Below are 22,949 nucleotides of genomic sequence, written 5' to 3'. Positions count from 1 at the left end.
TAAAGGTAACTATATTAAATCATACCGTAATTTTTATATTTTTTATTTCTAACTTTTATATATTCAGAAAATTTATAATTTTTAAATTAAAACATTAAAGAGTACCTTTTTGATAAATAGCAAGCAGCAGTAAAATGATACTGCTGATATAAGTAATACAATTGACATAAAACTATTACATTAAAATCAAAGCTTTTTTTCCTTGCGTTCAAGCCCTTCTTGCATTCAACAGATTTTCCCATGCTGTGTATAGGCTACTCAAAGTTTCCTCTACTCGTTTACCCATACAGCATATGTGAATCGATATTTTCTGAGTTTCTTCTTTTGTATTTCATTTATTTTTAATATTGTATAAATCATTTATTTAGTTCCAATATGTTTCAATAGATAGCAAAATTTGTCCGTGCTATTTTAAAGGTTTCATTAGTCTTTTTTTTTTTCTATAACTGGAAATTTTCTCGTCTCGTGAAACTTTTATTCTGTTGTATGCAAGGTTTTCGTTTTCTTGAACATTTTTCTTTAAGGAATTGTGGAAGAATATGATGAAAATACTTTGTCAACTGAATTCTGATACAAATTTAGAGATGTCTTTCAGTTGCCTGGATTCTTCTTCATGTGATTCGTGTAGTGAGCTCAGTTCTTTGTAGATTTGAGTTGTGTTAGAAATTTTACTGAAGCTGGTGTTAAAAATCTTCCAGTTACATGCTCTTAGTTTAATTTTACTAGTATTCCATCTGTTCACAGACAAGTTGACGATATTTTGGACCATAAAAGTGAAGCAGCAACCTGTGTTAGACAAAGATTTTTAGCATAGAAACTCAACTTAGGAACAGCACTTTATCCTACGGCCGGCATCTTTGGAACAACATCTTTCCAACTTAGGAACAGCATCTTATCCTATGGCCAGCATCTTTGGAACAACATCTTTCCAACTTAGGAACAGCATCTTGTCCTTTGGAGAAATATTTAGTTTTGTATTTTCTCTTTCTTTTTGTATTTTACTTTTTAATAATATTATAAGGATGTTAAGTTTTACTAACATTTATTTTATTTTAAAACTTTACTGTCCTCTCTTATTTTCCACTTCCGGATAGAATAAATGCATCAGTCTGTTTATGCAAATTGTGCTTCACAACTCTTTTAAGTATTTAAGTCATGGCTTTTCGCCAAGTAGAGAGAGAGAGAGTAAGCCTTCTCACCACTTTATTTCACACATGCTTTCAGTCAGTTGCTGTCCGTCTTTAAGGCCAGAGGTTTAGTTCTCTTGATATTGAAGATGTATTGTAGTTCTCGCGCAGTTAGCATTCTACATATGTAAAAATCTAAAAGGCCAATCTTAGTGTTACTAGTCGGTGTAAAGTATTCGGGTTTAGCTCTTATTTAAATTTAGTTAGCTTGTAGTTTTTATTTTCTTACGTTCAGACCACAAGTGGCAGTCTTTGTAGCCCAAAATGTGGGAGCACCTGTGAATTGTGAAGAATAAAGGGTAGTTACACACTTCCTTTTTCTTGTTATCTCTTTTATAGTTTAGGTAAACTCACTGTTCTACTCAGGACACTTACATGTTTCCAAAACAGATAAGAAGAAATAGTAGTCCTAATAATATTAACACTGTAAAAAATTCTTGTGAAGTCGTTGCTTAAACTTGAAGATATTTCTGCCCTGCACTCCATTATTGTTTCACTCGAAGTTAAATCTATGTTAACTAATATTCCAGTCGAAGGATCACTTAATTGCCTTGAAACTAAGCTTCGAGAATTCCATTTCTTGCATTGAAATTAAAGAGTTAATTTCACTTACTAAAGTATGTTTGAGTCAAACTCACTTTGTTTTCCAAAATAAATATTATCGCCAAATCGAAGGATTAGCTGTGGGTAATTCCTTCAGTCCTATACTTGCTGATATGTACATGCACTATTTTGAAGTCAAATTATGTGAGAAACTATCTTTTCTTCTCTTGATTCCCTACACTGACAAAACTTTTGCGCTTTTTGATGGTAACAAAGAAGACTTATCACATATTTTATTAATTTGATTGATCCATCCATCCAGTTCAAATTTGAATCTGAGAATACTCTTCCTTTCTTTGATATTCTTATAATCTGCAATGAATCTGTTTTCAGCACTACCGCTTACTGTAAACCCTTTTCTGTTTATCAGCCTTTCCATGCTATGTCATTTGACTAAACAAAAAAATGGCTTCTTTTTGCTATTATGTTTTTCGTGCTCTCAAAGTTCGTTCCTCTGAATCTCTACTTGATAATTAATGCAATTATTTGAGAGCAGTTCCCATTGAGAGAGAATTTTTTTCCCATGGTTGTGAATAAAGCTCTTAAAAAGTTTTCCTCTTTTCATGCAAGAAAACATTCCACTGTTTAATAACATACCCTTTCATCCTTCTGTCAGGTACAAAATTGCAAGAATTCTCCAGAAGTTCAATTTGCAAGTCATTTTCTTGGCTATTAGTAAAATTCATTGTTCAGTTCTTAGAGATACTATTTCTGACTCCAGTTCTTGGGGAATTTGCAGCATATCTTGTCAGTGTGGTTCAAGATATATTGGCCAAACCAAAAGAACATTGTTTCCCATTAAAGAACATGAATCTTATGTCTGAAGAGGTGAAATTTACAAGTCTTCGATTGCTGATCATAGTTGGAAATTTAATCACAGTTTCGACTTTTGGTCTGCAGAAATTATCCAGAATGCTTCTTCCACTGGAGAATTAGATTTTTTGAAGCTTTTCACATTCACAAAATTACTTTGTTATTTAATAATTTTAATTCAGTCCTACCTAACACTTTTAAATCTCTGTTATCCTAATTCTTCAATTTCCGTTATTACTTCTACTAACAGATGGCAGTACTCTGTCATTTCTCTCAATTTTCTTAGAGTATAAATGTGTTCATAACTTGGTTTTTCAGTTGCAGATTTCTTTGCACCTGATGAAGAAGGACATTGTTCACCTTTCAAATTGATAGAGTTTCTATGCTAAAATCTGCACCTAACACAGGTTGTTGCTTCACTTTTGTGATTTATTTGAGGCATGTTTCTCTTCTGTCTTGATATTTTGGATGTTTTACTGTAGAGACATTAGGTATTGTTTGGAAGCAGGAAAGATAAAAAATTAGCAACGCCTTCGCTGAGAATCGAACTGCAGATCTCTCAATTACGCGCTGAGCATGCTGACCACTACACCATGAAGGCTAGCTAAGAAGACAGGAAAAATACCTTATATACTCCCCTTTTTAAAGGGTGACTTTTTTTTTAGGTGACCCAATCACCAAATCCTAGGTGAGGAGAATCATCGTCCAGCACCCTTTTAGTTTGGGCGCCACTGTAGAGACATGAGGTATTTTTGGAAACAGGAGAAATGAAAAATTAGCAACGCCTTCGCCGGGTATCGAAACACAGACCTCTGAATTACACTTTGAGCATGCAGATCACCACACCACGAAAGCTCGCTAAGAAGGCAGGAGAAATACAGTATAACTTTATGAAACATTTTTTGATACATTTTCTTGTGGGTTGGCACTTAAAATCATGAATGCTCCAAACTGGTAAAAGTATGACAGTTATCAAACATCTAAATGAGAAATGATGACACCAATCTGAAGTGTTACAACAGACAAGAGCTTTATGCTGATTAAGAGACGATTAAAATAGAAGCTATTTATTCTCATAAAAAAAGTGAGGTTTGGATTAAAATTTTATGTGGTGTGTAAGTCAGTATCTGATTATGTGTGGTCAATTACAGTTTACACAGGAAAAGATGCAACTCTGGAACCTGAATAGCTTAATCTTTGCATTTCATCAAAGTTGTCCTGACAGTGATGGATCCTGTACTAATAAAGGCTATTAGACAATTATTATTCTTCACTGGAGTTAGTAGACAAACTTATTCCATGTTGAACAGACACATACAGCAAGATTGAAGAGAAAGAAATTTGAAAGGAAATGCAGCAAAGAAAACTAAAATAATAATAATAATAATAATAATAAATAAATAAATAAATAAATGAATAAATAATAAAAAATAAGAAATCATATCTTTGGAAAGTTATGGTGATGAAAAAGACAGATTAAAAAAAAACAAAAGACTTTCACTACTATCCACAATTCATAATACTCAAATGGAACATAGTAAAGTCTGCTCAGAAAAGAAAAAAAAAAAAAAAAAAAAAAAACTTGTAATGAATTATAACACTATGAATTCAGCATAAAGCTCTTGTCTGTTGTAGACTGCATCAAAAAATGACAGAAAAAATATTACAAAAAGATTTTTTTACATATATTTAATACAACACAAAGTCCGAAATCCGGACTCGTTGGGACTTTGGCAATTCGGGATACAGTATAAAGTCCAAAATCCAGATGTCCATTATACGGAATGATCTAAAATCCGGACCTCAAAACCACCAACAATGTTTTCTTGTAGGCTTTATGCATGCGCATTTGATAACCCCCTCAGCGCATAATAAAACATCTGGAGAGTTCCGATTCTTAATGTCACTTCGACACTAAATAAAATACCTTGTTACTGAAGAGCCAATTATTTTAGCCTAAATTTGTACGATCAGTAATTTGGCTCTCTTGCTGCATATGTGCTTGGTATACATCTCAAACCCAAACATTCCACATAAATACATCGTTGATTTGACGCCAATCTGACGAATCATTATTTATTATACTTTACTTTCATCACCGCATGTTTATCAAAACATGACAAATTGAGTACTGCCTCATGTAGTGATGCCTAAACAATTATTTTATGTTAGTAATTGAATAATAAAGGAGTATGGTAACCTTTTATGTTGACATTACGCCTGGCGATGATTACAAATTTAAGTTAAATGCGCTAAAAATGTTGACGAGGAAAAATTTACCAAAACTTTCTATATGCTAAAAATAGATTTTGTTAATAATACTCATAAACCCAAAGATTACATTTAGGGCTATTTGAATTAAGAGTAACTGATTTGTTATTCACATAAACCCAGAACCAGCGCCAGGGCTGATGTGGCCGTATCGAGTCGAAGAATTTAGGGCCCACAGAGACTGCATCAGGCGGCAAGATATCTAGCGCCGGCTCTCAATAAGGTTTAAGTATATGGTGGCAATTTATTTATTCAGAACTCTGATAAGCCTTAAGCATGTGCAAGAAATAGACATAAATATAATAAATAACTAAACTAATACAATTCAGGCGATAGAAGCAAGATAAAATTTAACAGAACAACTTGTTAGTCGCCAAGCTCATGATGCATAGCCAAACATGTATAGTGAAGGATAGCTAAATTTGAGGATGATAGCTACTAATTTTAAAGGTTTTTGGATATTGCAAAATAAAGGTAAAATTTTCCAATTAACGGATTTTGTAAAGAAATGCGGAGGAGCGGTAATAAATGAAGATTGTATAAAAGAAGTTTTTCATTTTGATGACTGCTTCTCAATGAACAATCAATTAATGAATGGTGAAAACTGTAGTATGGTTCTAGATTCGGAAAAAACCGCTACCGATAGTTAAGAAAGTGACAGAGAAGTTACTGAAAACGAGAAAATTTCGATTGACAAGTTAGTCAGAATTCTCGAAACAGCCCAGGAATATTTATAGGATTCCTTGCCAGTGTGATTTAATTTACATTTGCCAAACTAAGAGAGCCTTAAAATTTCGCATCAAGGAACATGAGGCATATGTTAGAAAAAAGAAAACACAGAAGTCTTCTGTTGCCCAACATTGTTGGTCCGAAAATCACACTTTCAATTTTTCTGCTGCCAAAATTATTCAAAAAACATCTTCCATTAGAGAACTGGATTTTCTAGAGGCATTTCACATTAAAAAATATCTTTCTGTTCTAGTTAATGATCCTAATTCCAATCCATCTTTGCCTTCAGCCTTTAAAGAAATTATGTTTTAGTTCTGGGTTCATCAACAGATGGCGCCACTAGATGATTTTCTGTCCAAGCTTTCTTATCTGATCTGATCATTATATCCTATCTCATTCATTTGCGCTTTTGCAGCTGATGATGGTGGTTCGGTAAAACCATGGAAACTAGAGTTGTGGGAATTTGAACGCTGATTTGTGTTATTTGACTTCTGAATTAGTATTTGTTCGGCGCGTTATTGTGTGTTAAACAGAAGAGAACTGTTTGCCTAAGTACAGGAATATTCATAAAGGACTTTCCAAGGATAACTGGTCCATATTTACATTACACATGGGGGAGAACCATGGAAAATACCTTTGTAGCCAACCCTTTCACAGATATTCAATATTGTTGCGTTTTCCTTTTCTGACACCAATTGTTACGTTATTTTCTTCTTTCATGTTTGTGGGGAGTTGGAGTGAAAAATGACGACACTTGATTAAGTATTGAAACACACTTTATATAGACAATATTAATTAGGAGAGCTCCAAAGTCACTTTTTATAGCCGTCAAAGATCTACTATAAACACGCTGACACAATCAGTGACACAGGATATCAGGCTATAACGGTGATGACAGCTTCACTGCAAAGCACCAGAGTACAGCTCCCAATTCTGCTCGGTCGTTCTTGGAACTCCACGTACTCTCGAGACTCTCCACACTACAACTCTCGATGCACTCGACGACACACAAAGCACGGCTTCCGACTCTTCGGTTCAGTCGTTCCCGGAGCTCAACACGCTCCCTCAACGATACACTATGAAGAAACTCTTTCGATGCACTCGACTACCCACTCGGCACTTGCTGCCGAGCTGTCAACTCGATCGTCTCTGCACGGACTAACTAGATGAGACACACTGACTCGCACTCTAGATAACAAGGAACGCTATCTTGCACTCTATGCAAGGCACACACTGCCTGATTGCAGACCAGCAGGGTTTATATAGATTTTGGCTGGTGTTCGAGAACATTCTGGGCTAAACCAGTAAGAATTCGTTCCAGAAGGTTCTCCATCCATCCATGGCATATCTTCAATTTTGTTGTCAAATTTCGCCAAATGTGGCAACCCTGCCTTCCCTTGTTATTTTATGGCAACCCTAAACCTTCTTTGCAGGGAAGCTATCTCACAGCGCCTGTACATTTCGTAACAATATTAAACATTTCTTTTTCTTACAGTATTAAATTCTATGATGACACATATAAAATTTTAAATTTAATTTGCTATGCAGTTTCAACCCATTGTGATGATTTATCATTTGATGTCATTATTCGAGAATAAAAGTATTCATGAAATACAAACACTGAATTTAATGGACTGTAGCTTTCTTTTATTTTACTTCTGTTTGGATGGACACTCTTGCCATCACATACATGCACCTCCCAGCACGCAATCGATCCAAAATGGCCGCTAGCTGTCCACGTTGTTGTTTTCTCTCATCGTAGTTGCCATATCACTTCTGCCTTAACGTACCGCCCGTGTTGGGCATTTGTTACATAGTTAACAATGACCAAAATTAAACAGTTTTAAATCACCATATAGTCCATATCACATATCACAAAATTTAAATTGATACACATGAACAAATGCAATAAACATGATTAACCACAGAACATGAAATGCACAACATCTAAATTAAAATACAATGCATATATAATAATTTTTTGAACTCAGGAAATATACATGAAATTATGTAACATGTACTGGTAGTACAGCTAATTTAGTTATTGGTCTTTTTAAAAAACCTGACTTGGTTTTTACAATACAAACTCTAACCTTTTTATCCTTACCATAAATTAGCTCTTCTATTTTACCCAGTAACCAAGTTGAAGTGGGCATGTTGTCTTCCTTTACTAAAACTATAGTGCCCTTTTTAATGCTATCCTTAGAGAAATACCACTTAAATCGTTGCTGTAAATAACTGATGTAATCATTTTGCCATCTTTTCCACAAATATTGCATTACTTTAGTAGTGCGCTTTAAAGAACTATCAGAAAAATTAGTTAAATCAGGCTCTATTATTGATGTTAAAGGTCGCCCGACTAGAAAGTGTGCAGGTTCAAAATTGTAAGAAATTCCTCAAATGTAAAAATCAATCTCCCAACTGCACGCTTAAGATAACACTTAAACGACTTAACACCTACCTCCCATATACCTCCAAAGTGGGATCCTCCCTGGGATTGATAAACTTCCAATGAATTCTTTCAGATGTCAGCCCATCAGCGGCCGAGCGGTAAAGTCGCTGAACACTGGTAGTTCGGTCCGAGGTTCGAATCCCGCAAACGGGCTGGCTGCATGGGTGTTTTCGTGGTTTTCCCCATGTATAACGTGTATACGAGCCAGTTTCCCTTAGAAAGTCCTCCACGAAGGCATCCCTCCTCTTAGGCAGATAGCCCTAGTGTGCTTTGCCATAATTAAATACACACACTTTCAGATGTCAGATATTTGGTTAAGAATGGTTAAGAATTTATCAGGTTATTTAAAAAAATTGTAGAGTCGCTTCAATTCATTGCTAGCCCCAACAAAATTTTGAGCATTGTCGCTAAGTAAGGACGCGCATTTACCTTTTCTAGAAATAAATTGTTTTAAAGCTGCAATAAATGATTCTGTAGACAAATTTGAAACGATCTCGAGGCATCTTGTGCACTACGCTTTTCTTCTGAGTTGTATACTTTTTGTGGCCCTTTTGGTATAAAGGGCCACAAAAGTCAACACCAGTGTTGTTAAAGGGAAAGGATAAATTTAGTCTCTCTAATGGTAAATTTCCCATCTTTTGATCTAGCAATACTGGTTTTACCTTGGCACACGTTACACATTCTCTTACTATCTTTCTAGCAAGATTACGTCCACTTATCGGCCAAAATTTTTGTCTAACACTATGCAAGAGTGCTTGTGCTCCAGTACGAAAGTTTCGAATATGATAGTGTAACATAATTAAATGAGTCAGTTTATCATTTTTTGGCAGGACAGCAGGGTGCATTGTGTTAAAGAGCAAGTTAGCTTCCTGCAGTCTACCACCTACTCTAATAACTTAAAATTCATCTAAAAAGAGACATAAAAATTTTAACTGACTACGTACTTCCCTTTTCTTACTCAAGTTCTTGAATTCTTCAGGAAAGCTTTGTTGGACTAAGGAAAGTAATTTATTTTCGCTTAACGAAACCTCATCTACTGTCAGATGACCTGCTTGTTTTTCGCTTGGATCTACAATTTCTTATAAATCTTAAAACATACGCAAAAACATTAATTAATTTAGCATAACAGTTAGTAGTACTAAAATCCTTGGGACTTCGGCGATTCAGGATTATCGGTTTTCCCGGATTATAGATCATCAGTTTAAATCTGGTAAGATGGCATGTAGAAATTATAAAATTAAAAATATGAAACCACAATTTCTGAAATAAAGAGCAATTATGATCTAAAGAGTATCAAAATTTGCAAAAAAAAAAAAGGCTTAATATTTATTTGGTTACTTTATTAAACATTTCTTTCAACGTGTGCATGCGTAAAACATACATTACGCATAGTCGAAATTAGAAAATTGCAACCAGAAAACTATTTGATGTGTATTTGTAATATTTATAATGACGAGGAATTTGATTTAAATCATATCAAAGACGGAGTACATCGAGATGAAATACTACATTTAGTAAGGAATTATAAGTCAAATAAAATGAAAACATCTGCCCTGAAGATAAGGATAGTGCTGACAGATCAACTTCCAGTTCATTGCGCGCTGTGACGTTTCACCCCCCAGAGCAGCATGTAATTGATAAACACATTTTGAAATGATTAGAGAAACAAAGAATATGCCTTAATCCATTTTTTGCAGCAATTTCACTTCTTGTTTGATGTACATCGAAACATGCTTTCACTTTGTAGATTCTTTGGCAGCTCCAGAATCGGAAATTCTTTTTGACATAATCGAAAGTTCAAGCTTACTTTTATAAAATTGCTCTAACAATCTGCAAAAAATAATAAGCCAGATCCAATTCGAAGAGTAAGGAACAATGCAATCTGCAACATTAACTGAAATAGATAATTAGATAATTTTAGCTTAGCTTATACCATCCGTTATACATTAAACGTGCATGCGTAAACGTATTATGCGCATGCGCAGAAAGTTTGTAGCTTTGAGGTCCGGATTATAGATCATTCCGGATTATGGACGTCCAGATTAAAGACTTTTGACTGTATCAAATTTACATTAGAAATAAGTTTCAGTTCGCACACATAGTTCTCATTTGAATTTTCAAAGTTGATTTTAACACTATTATAATTAATGACCCGTTGATGCAGAAAATTTGGTCCTTGAAACCACAAAGAGTTGTAAGCAATAATTTCCGGGCTCAGACCACGAGAAATTAGGTCAGCAGGATTGTCTGCGGTTCTGATATGTTGCCAGCAGAAATCCTTAGTTAGCTCTTGGATACGAGCTACTCTGTTTGACTTAAACACTTTTAGAAGATGAGGAGATGTAGCAGTCCAGGCTAACACAATTGTTGAATCTGTGTACAGAATAACTTTGTCAAAATATAAACTCAAAGATGTTATTACCTTACACACAAGTTTGGAAAGGAGCTCTGCTGCACACAACTCCAGACGAGGAATGATTATTACTTTGATAGGTGATACTCTATATTTAGGTGATACTCAATATTTGCTGCAAAGTAAAGTCACTTTAACTTCGCCAGTTTCAGAGACACAATGCAAGTAAATTACTACACCATATCCAAACTTTAAAGCATTAGCAAAACAGTAGAGCTCAATTTTTTTTAATTGATTCTATTAGAGTGTAATGAGGGACGTAAACATCTGGTAATTTGTCTCAACTCTGGTAGGGCCTTTTGAAATGTCCTATTCTTGTCGCTCTTTGAAAGGAAGTGGATCATCCCACTCTAGATGTAAAAGCCACAGCCTTTGCAGGAATATCTTAGAATGCATGATTACAGGCCCTAGGAAACGTAAAGGATCAAACAGTTTAGCAATATCTGTCAAACCCCTGCGTTTTTTACAGATTTTTGACGAAACAAAAATGATACTCTTGTTTTTCGAATGGAAATTATTCTAAAAGAATCTTTTCGTTTGAGCACCACTTGTGCAATTCCATTTTCGCAGATTGTAGCATGGCTATTAACTGCCGCTGCAATTCTACAGCAGAGGTGACATCTTCTGCACCAGACCAAATTTCATCAACATAAAAATCATTGAGTGTTGTTTTAGAAGCCAATGGATACTTATCCTTTTCATCTATGGCTAACTGTTTCAACACTCTTGTTGCTAAAAAAGGTGCTGATTTTGTTCCATATGTTACCATAAGTAATTGATAAAGTTTAGATGCATCATTCAACGTGTTTTTCCAAAGGATGCATTGAAGTTTGCGTTGCTCAGGATCTATATGAATCTGCCAATACATTTTAAATATATCAGCAGTGAAAGCCACCTTGTGTTTTCTAAATCGTAGCAAGATAGAAAACAGGTCATCTTGAACTACACCTTCATTCATCAAACAATCGTTTAATGAAAAAGCAGACGAGGAAGGAGCCGATGCATCGAATACTACTCGTAACTTAGTTATACTGCTCTCTGCCTTATAAACACCATGATGAGGCATTATGTATTTAGGAGTTTCCGACACACTCTGCATTTTTTGCATATGCCCTAACGCTTCATATTCACTCATGAACTCACAATATATCCTAGACATGTCAGGGGTTTTGTCTAGTCTCTTCCACAAATTATTTAACCATTAGCTGGCCAGTTGCAAAGAATCACCCAAATGAACATCTTGCCTTAATGGTAGAGTCACTACATATCTACCCTCGATATCCCTCAGATGGGTTTTCACAAAATGCTCCTCACATTCTACTTCTTCTTTATTTTTTATTTTAAGAGATTCTGTAACAGCCTCAATTTCTCAAAAGGACTTGATTAGTGAATTTAAACTTCGACTTTCATAAATTCGCACTGAATCGTATTGCCTGAATTTGAACCAACATTTACACTGGTAGCAATGTATCCAAATACGGAATTTTGAAGAATTAAATTAGAATTTCATGAATGAATTTGATCAGCCTTCAATATTTCACAAAAGCATTCTGCACCTAACAAGGCATCTATTTTCTGGGATTTGTTAAAATGAGGATCTGCTAGTTTGATCTTTTGCGGAAGCTATGAAAAATTAAAATAATTCACTGGTACTAAATCATTAATTTTAAATACAACAAAGACTTCAAGAGCTCTGTGGTAATCACGCTTGTTTGATATCACAGCAGTAAGCTCTGATTGTACCGATAGAGCCATTCCATTTAAACATGAAATAGATATGTTAATTTTATTCCCTTTTATTCCAAGCCTATTAGCGAAATCATAAGTAAAACATGAACACTGACTTCCGCAGTCAAGTAAAGCTCGACAAGCAATAAAATTCTTGCAAGAATCTTTAACATAAATAACAGCAGTAGATAGTAATACCTTCTTTGAAATCACTTGTGAAGCAGTTACAGACGAACCAATAAATTCCGAATTTTTATTTGATTGCAATTGGATAACATTTCAAAACATCTGGTGTCAGCGTTTAGCTTCGAGTTGAGGAGGTCTAAAAGGAGGTCAGAATTATTAGCGGGTGCTTCCTCCCGCCCCATTCAACTCGCTATGGTAGCAGGTGATTGTGAAATGTCTTGATTGGGAAAATGCATTAAACTATGATGTTTTTTCATGCATTTTGAACAGCTGAATTCTGAACCACAGTTCTTTGCAGAATAAGTCTGATTAAAAGCCAAGCAACTAAAACATAATTTATGTTTCTAAACAAATTCAAGACGTTCACTTACAGTCATTTTCAAGGAAGAATTACATTTATCCCAAGCAATTTTAATCTAAAAAAATCTCAAGCAATTTTATAGTTACTGTCACAAATTGTGACTGATTGAATAATTCTAGATGCTTCGCCATGAAGCGATAACTTCAAATACGAGAGCTTTTGGGAATCCATTAATACATTATTATTATGAATGCTTGAAATGAAAAGATCCCGAGAGCTTAACCAATCTTGAATATTTCCACTAAAAGATGGCAAGTTTAATTTAGGTCATTTCATACCTTGTGCACTGGTATTTTCAATCTTTACGTTACTTGCATCTTTAGCACTAAATTTTGACATTTGCCGTTTAACCTTAACCCACAATGTATCAATGCTCTCATGAAAAGTTTGCTGTTCAGTTACATATTTGTCAAACTCTTTTTCATCAACTACATCAAATAATTTATCAAAAATCTCTGAACACTCATTATTAAATTTTGCACATTTATTTTCAAAAAGTTGTAACTGAAATTCATCACAAGTATATTTTTCGAAATCTGAAGTTGCTTTCGTTATATTCGGCTTTAAAATTCTTTTCTTAATTAAAAATGCTTCCATAATTAACATTAATTAATAATACCGAACATATATGAGCAAATTCACTTACCTCCGTTTGAGGTAATCCAAATGAAACCAAAATTTCTAAGTCACACGCTAGTTTTTAATTATCTTGTCGAATGCGAAGTAACATATCACACTTTTTTTATCAATTTAACACTTCACCTTTAAGCTTTTTTAACCAGCACTTTATATCCACAGGCACTAATCTTCCTACCGGTTTGCACGGACTACATATATTCGAATTTCATGAATACTTTTATTCGAGAATAAAAGTATTCATGAAATACAAACACTGAATTAATGGACTGTAGCTTTCTTTTATTTTACTTCTCTTTGGATGGACACTCTTGCCATCCACATATGTGCACCTCCCAGCACACAATCAATCCAAAATGGCAGCTAGCTGTTCACGTTGTTGTTTTCTCTCATCGTGGTTGCCAGATCATTTCTGCCTTAACATTCATATATAAATCTGAATATATATAAAGTGATAATAAGAACTTAATGTAATTTTTTATTTGGCTTGATTAATTGATAAAGAAAAAGGCACACACAAGGCCTCAAAACATAACCCACATTATATTGTATTAAATTTGTTATCTTAAGACATTCCTTTAGAATTGTTAGTTAATAGTTGTAATTTATTTTTAAAGGTATTTCTAAAATTTGTTTGTTAATTTGGTGTCCTTTTTAGCCATTCACTTGAGGCAAAAAACTCGCTCATCTCATGCTCTTGATAGAATGTTGTTCTTCACTGGTGCATGTCCCTTGTAGGGCAGTCATTTTAAACTGGTATTGTGGCAACGATTTGCTTGTCTGCAGTATGCTGTATCCTGCTGGGTGTTCCTTAAAGCACTGGTAATTATCCTGCCAACTTACAGAACAATGGCGGTTGAAATTGAATGCTTATTATGTTTTTAAGATTTTCATTTGACCTCTCTGAATAGTTGTAGAAATGAATAAGAATCATATTGTGGTTAAGCCTGTTATTTGAGCATTTCCAGTCATATATATGGCATCAGAAATCAACAGTTGAGCACATACAGCACCCTAGTTTTTTTGCTAGATTAACAAAGGTGTTATATTTGTTTGTTAATCACCTTTTTTTGCTCCTAAGCATCATGAAAAACATTTTGCACCCAGCTAGTGAACAACTACCAAAATTTATTTCAAAAAGTTATTTGTCCTCATATTTTATTTATAATTTTCATTAATTGTTTTGATGAACTCTCACTTTTCATTAATATATGCAGTTTTTCCCCTTTTAGATTACTGTTTATAGGCCATTTTTTATCACTATGAGTTTGCCATATGTAGTTCTCAAAGGAGAAGAATTGGCTATACAAGTGGTTGTGTTCAATTACAATAATAAGGCAATACAGGTAACAATATTATTGTTGGTTGTCATTGTTATGTTTAAGAATTTACATTTATGATTAGAAGTTTGACTTTCAATAGGCTGAAGTAACTATGGAAAATAGGAAAAGGGAATTTCAATTCATTGTTGCTGGCAAAGATGACATTAATTTTGCACAACAAGATCGTCGAACTAAATATGTTACAGTAAGTAATTTTGTTTTTTGCTGTGATGCAAAAATAATAGAAGAAACTGTTTACAATTTTTTATAGTTTATAAAACATGGATTATGTATTACATTTTAATGTCTCTGACCATCCCATGAGAAGTTATATTTGTTTTCAGATTCCTGCATCTGATGGTGTTCCAGTATCCTTTTTAATTGTGCCAGAAAAAGTTGGTTATATAGAAATCAAGGTAACTGCATCATCATCATTAGCTGTAGATTCCATAACAAAAGCACTTCTTGTTCAGGTCAGTATAATTCATACATCAAAAAGTATTCTTTTAACTGAAATGATAGGCAATATATATCATTCTTAGGTAAAAGATTTTAAGAGCAGAATAATTGTTGCAAAAGGGAGAAAGAGATTCTGAAAATGAATGTAAAGGATTTAATAAAAGGAAATGTAAAGGATTAAATATTTTTATTCAGCTTATAGCAGTTATAATAATCTTGATTAATTCTTAAACAAGTAATGATTATGCTGTAAAAATAACATAAGTGAAGTAAATATTACACATACTATGTTTGAAGAAACTGTAATGCAATAAAATTTCTTCTAATCGCAAGCAATGGAACCTTCCCAATTCTGGATGAGAGATTTTTCCAGATACTTCAGTATATATTTCTAGAATGTGTATGTTCTTATTTTGTGATACCATTTGTAAAAGTTGCTGTATACGGAGTTCCATTGGTTCTGTCAAATAATAATGTTAAAAAATGGCAAAATTCTTACAGATTATTTAAAATTAAAGCACTAGCATATGATTGTAAATTTCAAAAAAACATAATCAAATAAGATTTTGAAGTTTCTGTATTTATTGTAATTTCAAAATTACTGTATTCATAAACTTCTTAATATGGTAGCACATAACTTTGAATATCTGCCTGCTTTTAAGATAGTTCTAAAAATGGCAAGTGACAAATGCCCCCAAGTAAGAGATTAAGTAACTAAACAGCCTGGTTTCGATTATAATCAACTATTTCAAATTAAGCAAATGTGATGATGGACCGATACAGATACTTCTTCTTCAGGAGGGTAGTTGCAGAATTTTTTCACCCTTGCTCCTTGAAAAAAGAAAAAGAAAAAAAAAAAAAAAAAAAAAATCCACGAAAATATCTACTAAGGTTACTTTTTGCCTATCTGCTAATTTTGCATTGGCATGTTTACTTTCATCGAGGAATGTCCTCTCATTATTAAGATTAGGGGTTCAGCATATGTCATATAGTTTCCAGAAATGCTATAAACAGTTCATAAATGAATTTTTGCTTTAAAGACCTTTCCTTGTTAAAATGCTGTGAAGGTATCTATTTATATATTTCTGGTTGTATTTCTATTAAATTAGTATAATCCCATTGCTATTCTGAAGGTAAATTTTTCTCATCATTTAACACTATCTTTCTATTAATGTTATCAAAATAGCCATGGATAAATGTATTCACATTAAGCGGCACCTACTGTATTGACGCAGATGGACATCTCTCGGCAAATCTTTTGAAAATATGCAATTCTTCTTCAGCTTCCTTCGACATAACTTTCTTACTCTGTTTGTCATCTTCATCTTTATCCTCACATCAGCTTTTGCCTTTCCCTAGAAGTTTGATTATTCAGCATTACCTTGAAAGAGTGTGTTAGAAACAGAATTGTCTACATCCACCCAGTTCTGGACCTCCTCTTCACTAATACTTTCTTTCTCCAAACTTGTAACTAAATTCAAGGTATCAGTCACAGTTGCTAAATATGATTTAAAACAAAGAGTTAATCAATTCATCTTCTATATATATATGATCATAGACCATGTAATCTTCTTTACATCTTTCCAAATAAGAGGCAAAGTAAATATGGCATCCTTCAATGGGAATTGTTTCAGAAAACGTGGTCAATACCTTCAGTGTTCATACATCAATGGAAATTCATCTTTATGTTTTAGATACCTCCTTGGTCTGTTGGGTAACATAAATGTTTTCAGATTTAAATCTTCAGATTGTTAGCCCGTCATATATTTTTATTATTTCTTAGGCCTAAATTTAGATTTGAATTTAGACCTTTTAGAAGTGCTGTTATTTTGATATTGATTCCTTATTGTGTGCCAGTTACAAGAGATTTTGCTGTAATAAGCAAAACTCAACATTTCCATGTTTTAGAATGTAAGTTTTTAGCACTTTGAGTTCAGGAGATCCTTGTACTTGGAGAAATTCAGCTCAACATATCAATGGGTATATCTTGTAAAAATATGATGGAAAGCTCAGTTGAAGTTGCAGAGGCCTTTCACATCTAGATTGTTCCTCCAATTTAATTTAAATTCAGTTTCAGCAAATCTATCAGTACTGTCCTGCATACCCTCGATAGATCAGTAAAAGCTGGAAGCCACCAGCTCATCCTTCCTCAAAACTCTTAATCAAATCAGGCAAGTAAATGTACCATGCATTTTAAAGAACTCCCAAATCTTATTGAGCATTTATTTGGTGTGCTGTATGGTTGCTACTGCCATTGAATCTAATACATACTAGTGTTTGATTCTGTCAAAGGTTTTCACAAGAAACTGTATATCTGATCCATGTATCTCACCTGGTTAAAATAGAAATTCTGATAGGTGGAGACCAGTAACTTTTCAGCATGAAACATTATGATTAGGATTCTTTAAAATAATCTTTTTGGTTACAATGAAATCATTTCATACAATATGCTTTTCTCATGCCGTCACCAATCCATTGCAATACAGGTACAATATATACCACGTAGCTGAGTTTGAGATATATGATCTAGCTAAAAGCATATAGCTTTCTGATTGTTTACCATAATCCTTTCTTGTATTGTATGCTTTATAGCCACAACTTCTTGGAAGAATATTGAATGACTGCATTATTGTAGAAACATCCATATTACTAGTTTGGTACAGTCAAAAGTCGTTAATTCGGACACCCGTAATCCGGAATGATCTATAATCCGGACCTCAAAGCTACAAACTTTCTGCGCATGCGTCGCGTTCACGCATGCGCACAGGCGTTTACGAGAGCGCGTAAGACCCTTACGGCTGCGAATATGTTTGTGCGCATGCGTGTTTAATGTGTAACGGAGTTATACTCTAAGCTAAAGTTATCTAATTCAGTTAATGTTTCAGATTGCGTTGTTCCTTAATCTTCGAATTGGATCCGGCTTATTATTTTTTGCAGACTGTTAGAGCAATTTTATAAAAGTAAGCTTGAACTTTCGATTATGTCAAATAGAATTTCCGATATATATTTACTACAAAGCGAAAGTATGTTTGAAATCCGAAATCTGTTTATCAATTTCACGCTGCTCTGCGGCAGAGGGAGGGCAGAAACGTCATTATTAGATTATGATAGATTAGAAAGATTATGTCAAATAGAATTTTCGATATATATTTAATAATATGTAATTTGTATCTACAAAGCGAAAGTATGTTTTGAAATCCGAAATCTGTTTATCAGTTTCACGCGGCGGATTGGAAGTTAATCTGTCAGCACTATCCTTATCTTCAGGGCAGATGTTTTTATTTTATTTAGTTTATAATTCCGTACTAAGTGTAGTATTTCATTTCGATGTACTCCGTCTTTGATATGATTTAAATCAAGTTCCTCGTCATTATAATTCGCTTCCGATAGTGAAGAAAGTGACCCAGATGTTATTGAAAACGAAAACATTTCGATTGACAAATTAGTCGGTATTCTCAACACAGCAATTATAGGACTGGAACAGCGGAACTTTGTAACTAAACAAGAAATTATGTCTGTTTAATAGAATTAAAGAGAAAGTATTATCACATGAAACGAAGCAACTTACATTGAAGGAAATGTTTAATAAAGTAAACAAATAAATATTAAGCTTTTTCTTTTTGTAAATTTTGATACCCTTTAGATCATAATTGTTCTTTATTTCATAAATTACGGTTTCATATTTTTAATTTTGTAATTTCTGCATGCCATCTTACCAGATTTAAACTGATGATCTATAATCCGGAAAAATCGATAATCCGGAATCGCCGAAGTCCCGAGGAGTCCGGATTAACGACTTTTGACTGTATATCTTAAGAACATGTGTTTCGTCCTTTCATCAGACAATGGAAACCCTTATACATACAAAATATATTTTTGTTACTCATTTTATCTACCATGGATTCCACTGCATGTTTGCTGACCACCTGTTATTTTCTCAAATATTTCTGTAAATTGACTATATGTAATATTTTCTTGCAATCCTCTCACTGACCTCTTTGTCTTTACTTCTTGAGGAAGGATTTAAATATAGGCTTGTTCATCTTGTGGCCTGAAATTTGTAATGCCATGGTAAAAATCTTCACTGGATGATTCCATACCTTCATTTTTTTTTAATGAAGGCATCTGTGTTTCTTTTCTGAGGTATTTAAGGCATTACAAAACTGTTCGTTTTAGAGAAAAAAAGGGGAAAATTGCTGAATAATCAAGGAAAAGGGAAAATTGCTGAATAATCAAGGAAAAGGGAAAACTGGCTACCTGCCAAAAACGATTCAATACCGTGTGTAATTTATTTTACTTAATACCCTGACATACATGCTTCAAACTATCTCTATGAAAACACATTTTTTTGAAGATGTCATGCCTAAAAATCATCCCCTAATCATTATTATTATTTTTTTAGCATCAGAGGTGCTATTATACTTGAAAATTACCTTTTGTTCAAATCACATTTCAAATTATGTCCACCAAATGTTATCCAAATGTTATAAAAAAGTAATAAATAATGAAGAATCTCTATTTATTTATGTATGTATGTTCCTTGCATTGGGAAACAACATCATCTAGAGCCACTGAATTTTTAATACCCATAGTACTCCACTCGAACATTAGCACCTTTTAAATACCTTGAAGTACAAATTTTGAATTTGTTTTTGATTTATTTCATATTTTGTACAAATTTAATTAATTTTTATTTAACAATCTCAGCAATTTGAAAGCAAGGTATGAAAAAAATTCGAAAAACTTTGAAAAGACATTTTGATGTGCAACACATTAGACTGTTGCCATTCAATAAATATTCAACAGTATATTTATATTCAAATGTAAATCCACAAATATGCCTTTTTGAAAGCAATCTGTTGCAGCCGCCTCAAATTGAATACTTATTATCTCCATGCACTAGCATGTTTCCATTTAATAAAGCATAAGGTATTTAACTTTCAAATTTCATCTCTCTGTTGTTGAATAGCAAGCCAAATGATTGAAAAGCAATAGATGCACTTCTTAAAAATATTTTCTCTACTTTTTAATCTGATTGATTTAAAAAAAATACATTTAAATAATGAGATATCCAATTATAAGTATTAAATATTTTATGAAACGACAGTAGCTTGGCTCAATAAAATCTTTACATATATATTTTTTTCTTTTTTATGACAATTCTTTTAGGAGGCTTGCCACTCAACTGACTAGATTTCAAAGAAATAATATGGCGATTATAAAGAAAAAGTATGGTAACTCCCTAACACTCTGTTGAAAGTTCTAAAGAAATGTTCTTTTCAAATATTTTGTGATTTTGCTCTTGAATTTTATGTGGTGTAAGTGCAAAGAAAGTGATACTTAATAATAAAGCTAAAAAGGGAAAAAATATGAAAGCTTTCATATTTTATATTATGCCAAAAGGGGCATCTTTTTAATGTTTTGTATGTTACCTTTATTTATTAAATATCATGTTCTTTGCACTTAAATAAGTTCAATTCAGCAATTTTGCAAAATATTCTAAAAAATGCATATCTTTAATATGTTCGATACACAATCTTGCATGCTAAATATATTTCCCCCCCCCCGTACAGTGTTGCTATTTTTCACTTTGAAATCGTTGAGTTTCTTAATCAAAAATTTATAAATGCTTTGCAAAATATGAAATAGATAGTAAAACAAATTCCAAATTTGGGTTTCCAGATGCCCATATTCGGTGGGGAATTACGTTATTCAAAATTTGATGTCTCTAGGTATCGTTGTATTATCACAATGCAAGAAACATGCATATATTTATGCATATCCTTCATTATTTAATTTCTTTAAATATAACACTAGGCAATAATATTTGGTGGCAACAATCTGAAAAGAGAAGTGGACATTTAAAGTTTTCAACACAAAATTGCAAAACGAAATTAATAGCCTTCTTGGGCTAACGCCTTTTGGCCTAAAAAAGTGTGTGTTAGTAGGAGCAAATTGGTAATGTGCAATGCTCAGTGAGAATATAAAAAACCTTAACAAACCCTCCAGTACGACATTAAAATTTAGATCCTTTCAGAATTTTTTCTCTTTTTTTTCTTATTTATTATCGTGTAAAAATCTTCTTTTATTACAGTATTTGCTTCCACTGATAAGCATAGTGACCAGAGATTACTCGTATGTTCTTGTTAATGGGGAGCATGACTGAAGACTTTAATTATTAAAGTTTAAAATTTGAATGAAATTGAATATATTGGTTTCAGGAAGAAAAAATAACAAATTCTTGTAGCAATTGTACTATGCTTATTTTCAATATTTGCTCATTTTTACTAGCTTATGTATTATCATATGCACATATTCTGAAAAAAAAATTGCAAATATAATATGTTTATTAATATTATTTTATTATTTGTAAATTGCAAATATAATATGTTAATAATATGTTTATTATTATTATTTTAAAGTAAACTAGCCTTGAAATGGCATCTGAAGAAACGTCATACCTTAATATCTTATGTTTGGAAAGTTATACCAAATGTACAAATTTATGAAAAATAAATTGAAATCACAAGAGAGAAATGTTTTTACATGTATATTGTAGCTATTGATAGATCCATTTTTATAAATATAAAAACATACTGTGTAATTTTTTAATCATGAAAATGAGTTTGTAATAAATTTTCTTGAACAAAAAAATATTATTAAAAGTTGTTTCTGGAACTAAAATTTTAATGTTCTGTTGTGGCTGAAATTTTCTAGAGGCCTTTCATTTTAATAATTTAAAAGTATATAACTCTGTCGTAAAATTTTTTAAGAAAATCACATGATAATTTGAAAAAAACAATGTTGAACATTTTCACCTAAAATATTTTTTAAATACAAATGAGTGTATAGTTTCATAAACTCTTTTATTCCTCTAATTGATTTTGCACTTTTTATCTTTTTTTAAGCAGTATGTTCTTATATTTAGCTCTTAAAAATACTGCTGTATACTATATATTTTTGTAATTATTTTTTAATCATTGTAAATTCTTACATAATTAAAAAAGTAGTGTAGTACATTGTCCAAAATCCAGATGCCTAATCTCCGTAATGATCTTGATCTATAATCTGGACCTCTAGATCACCAGCAGTGTTTTTTTTTTATTAATTTTTTAGAATTTTTTTATACTGTACACGATATTTTTTCAGAATAATTATGGAGGGTCCTATTTCTCAATTTCATTTCAGCATCAACACCAGTCTAGCATATCCTTGTTTATTATTTTTTGTTTTTATTACCACATGACGATCAACACGCTGTAACATGAGAAGTGACTCATGCAATGATGTCTAAACTTTTTTTAAAAATTTTAGTAATTGACTATCAAAGAGCATGGGTAACCTTTTATCTTGGCATTACACTTGCCAATGATTACAGACTGCAGCTTAACTCCACTGCAAAGTGTTGAGGGTGTTGTAAAAAGTAGATTTCATACATGGTACTCATAAGCCAAAAAATTGCATTTAGTGCTGTTTGAAATGAGAATAACTAATTTGTTATTTAGATAAGCCCAGAATAACTGGAGCTGGTGTGGCTGTAGTGGTAACAGAATTTAGGGGAGGCAAAAGTCTAGTTAGTGAGGCACCAAGCAACAAAATTAAGGGATGGCAAAATTTTTAGAATTTAGGGAGGTGCTCGACAGCAGAATTTCAGATCTGCAGAGATTGCACTGGGTCACAGAATACTTAATGTTGTCCCTAGATAAGTCTAATGTGGATAAGTATATGTGGGAATTTAGTATTCAGGACTCAGATAAACCTTAATCATGTGCAGGAAACAGGCATAAGT

General features: G+C 32.9%; 1 protein-coding gene across 2 annotated transcripts in view; it reads left to right on the top strand.

Annotated features, from left to right (window-relative positions):
• Positions 1-22,949, top strand: part of LOC118202453 (CD109 antigen-like) — a 148,951-nt gene that overhangs the window by 52,514 nt on the left and 73,488 nt on the right. For both annotated transcript variants that reach the window (XR_015042626.1, XM_085822147.1), the window contains exons 20-22: positions 14,612-14,725; positions 14,802-14,906; positions 15,046-15,174. Coding sequence is in view for 1 of the 2 variants with exons in the window: in XM_085822147.1 (XP_085678273.1) it covers positions 14,612-14,725; positions 14,802-14,906; positions 15,046-15,174 (348 nt within the window). In the remaining variant the exon portion in view is untranslated. The remainder of the gene's footprint in view (positions 1-14,611; positions 14,726-14,801; positions 14,907-15,045; positions 15,175-22,949) is intronic.

This window comes from Stegodyphus dumicola, chromosome 8 (genome assembly GCF_044657685.1).
Source record: "Stegodyphus dumicola isolate Sdum_Otavi_A_Nest chromosome 8, ASM4465768v1".
Lineage (NCBI taxonomy): Eukaryota > Metazoa > Arthropoda > Arachnida > Araneae > Eresidae > Stegodyphus > Stegodyphus dumicola.
Note: the sequence above shows the minus strand (reverse complement) of the source record. Positions and strands in the feature narration are given on the sequence as shown.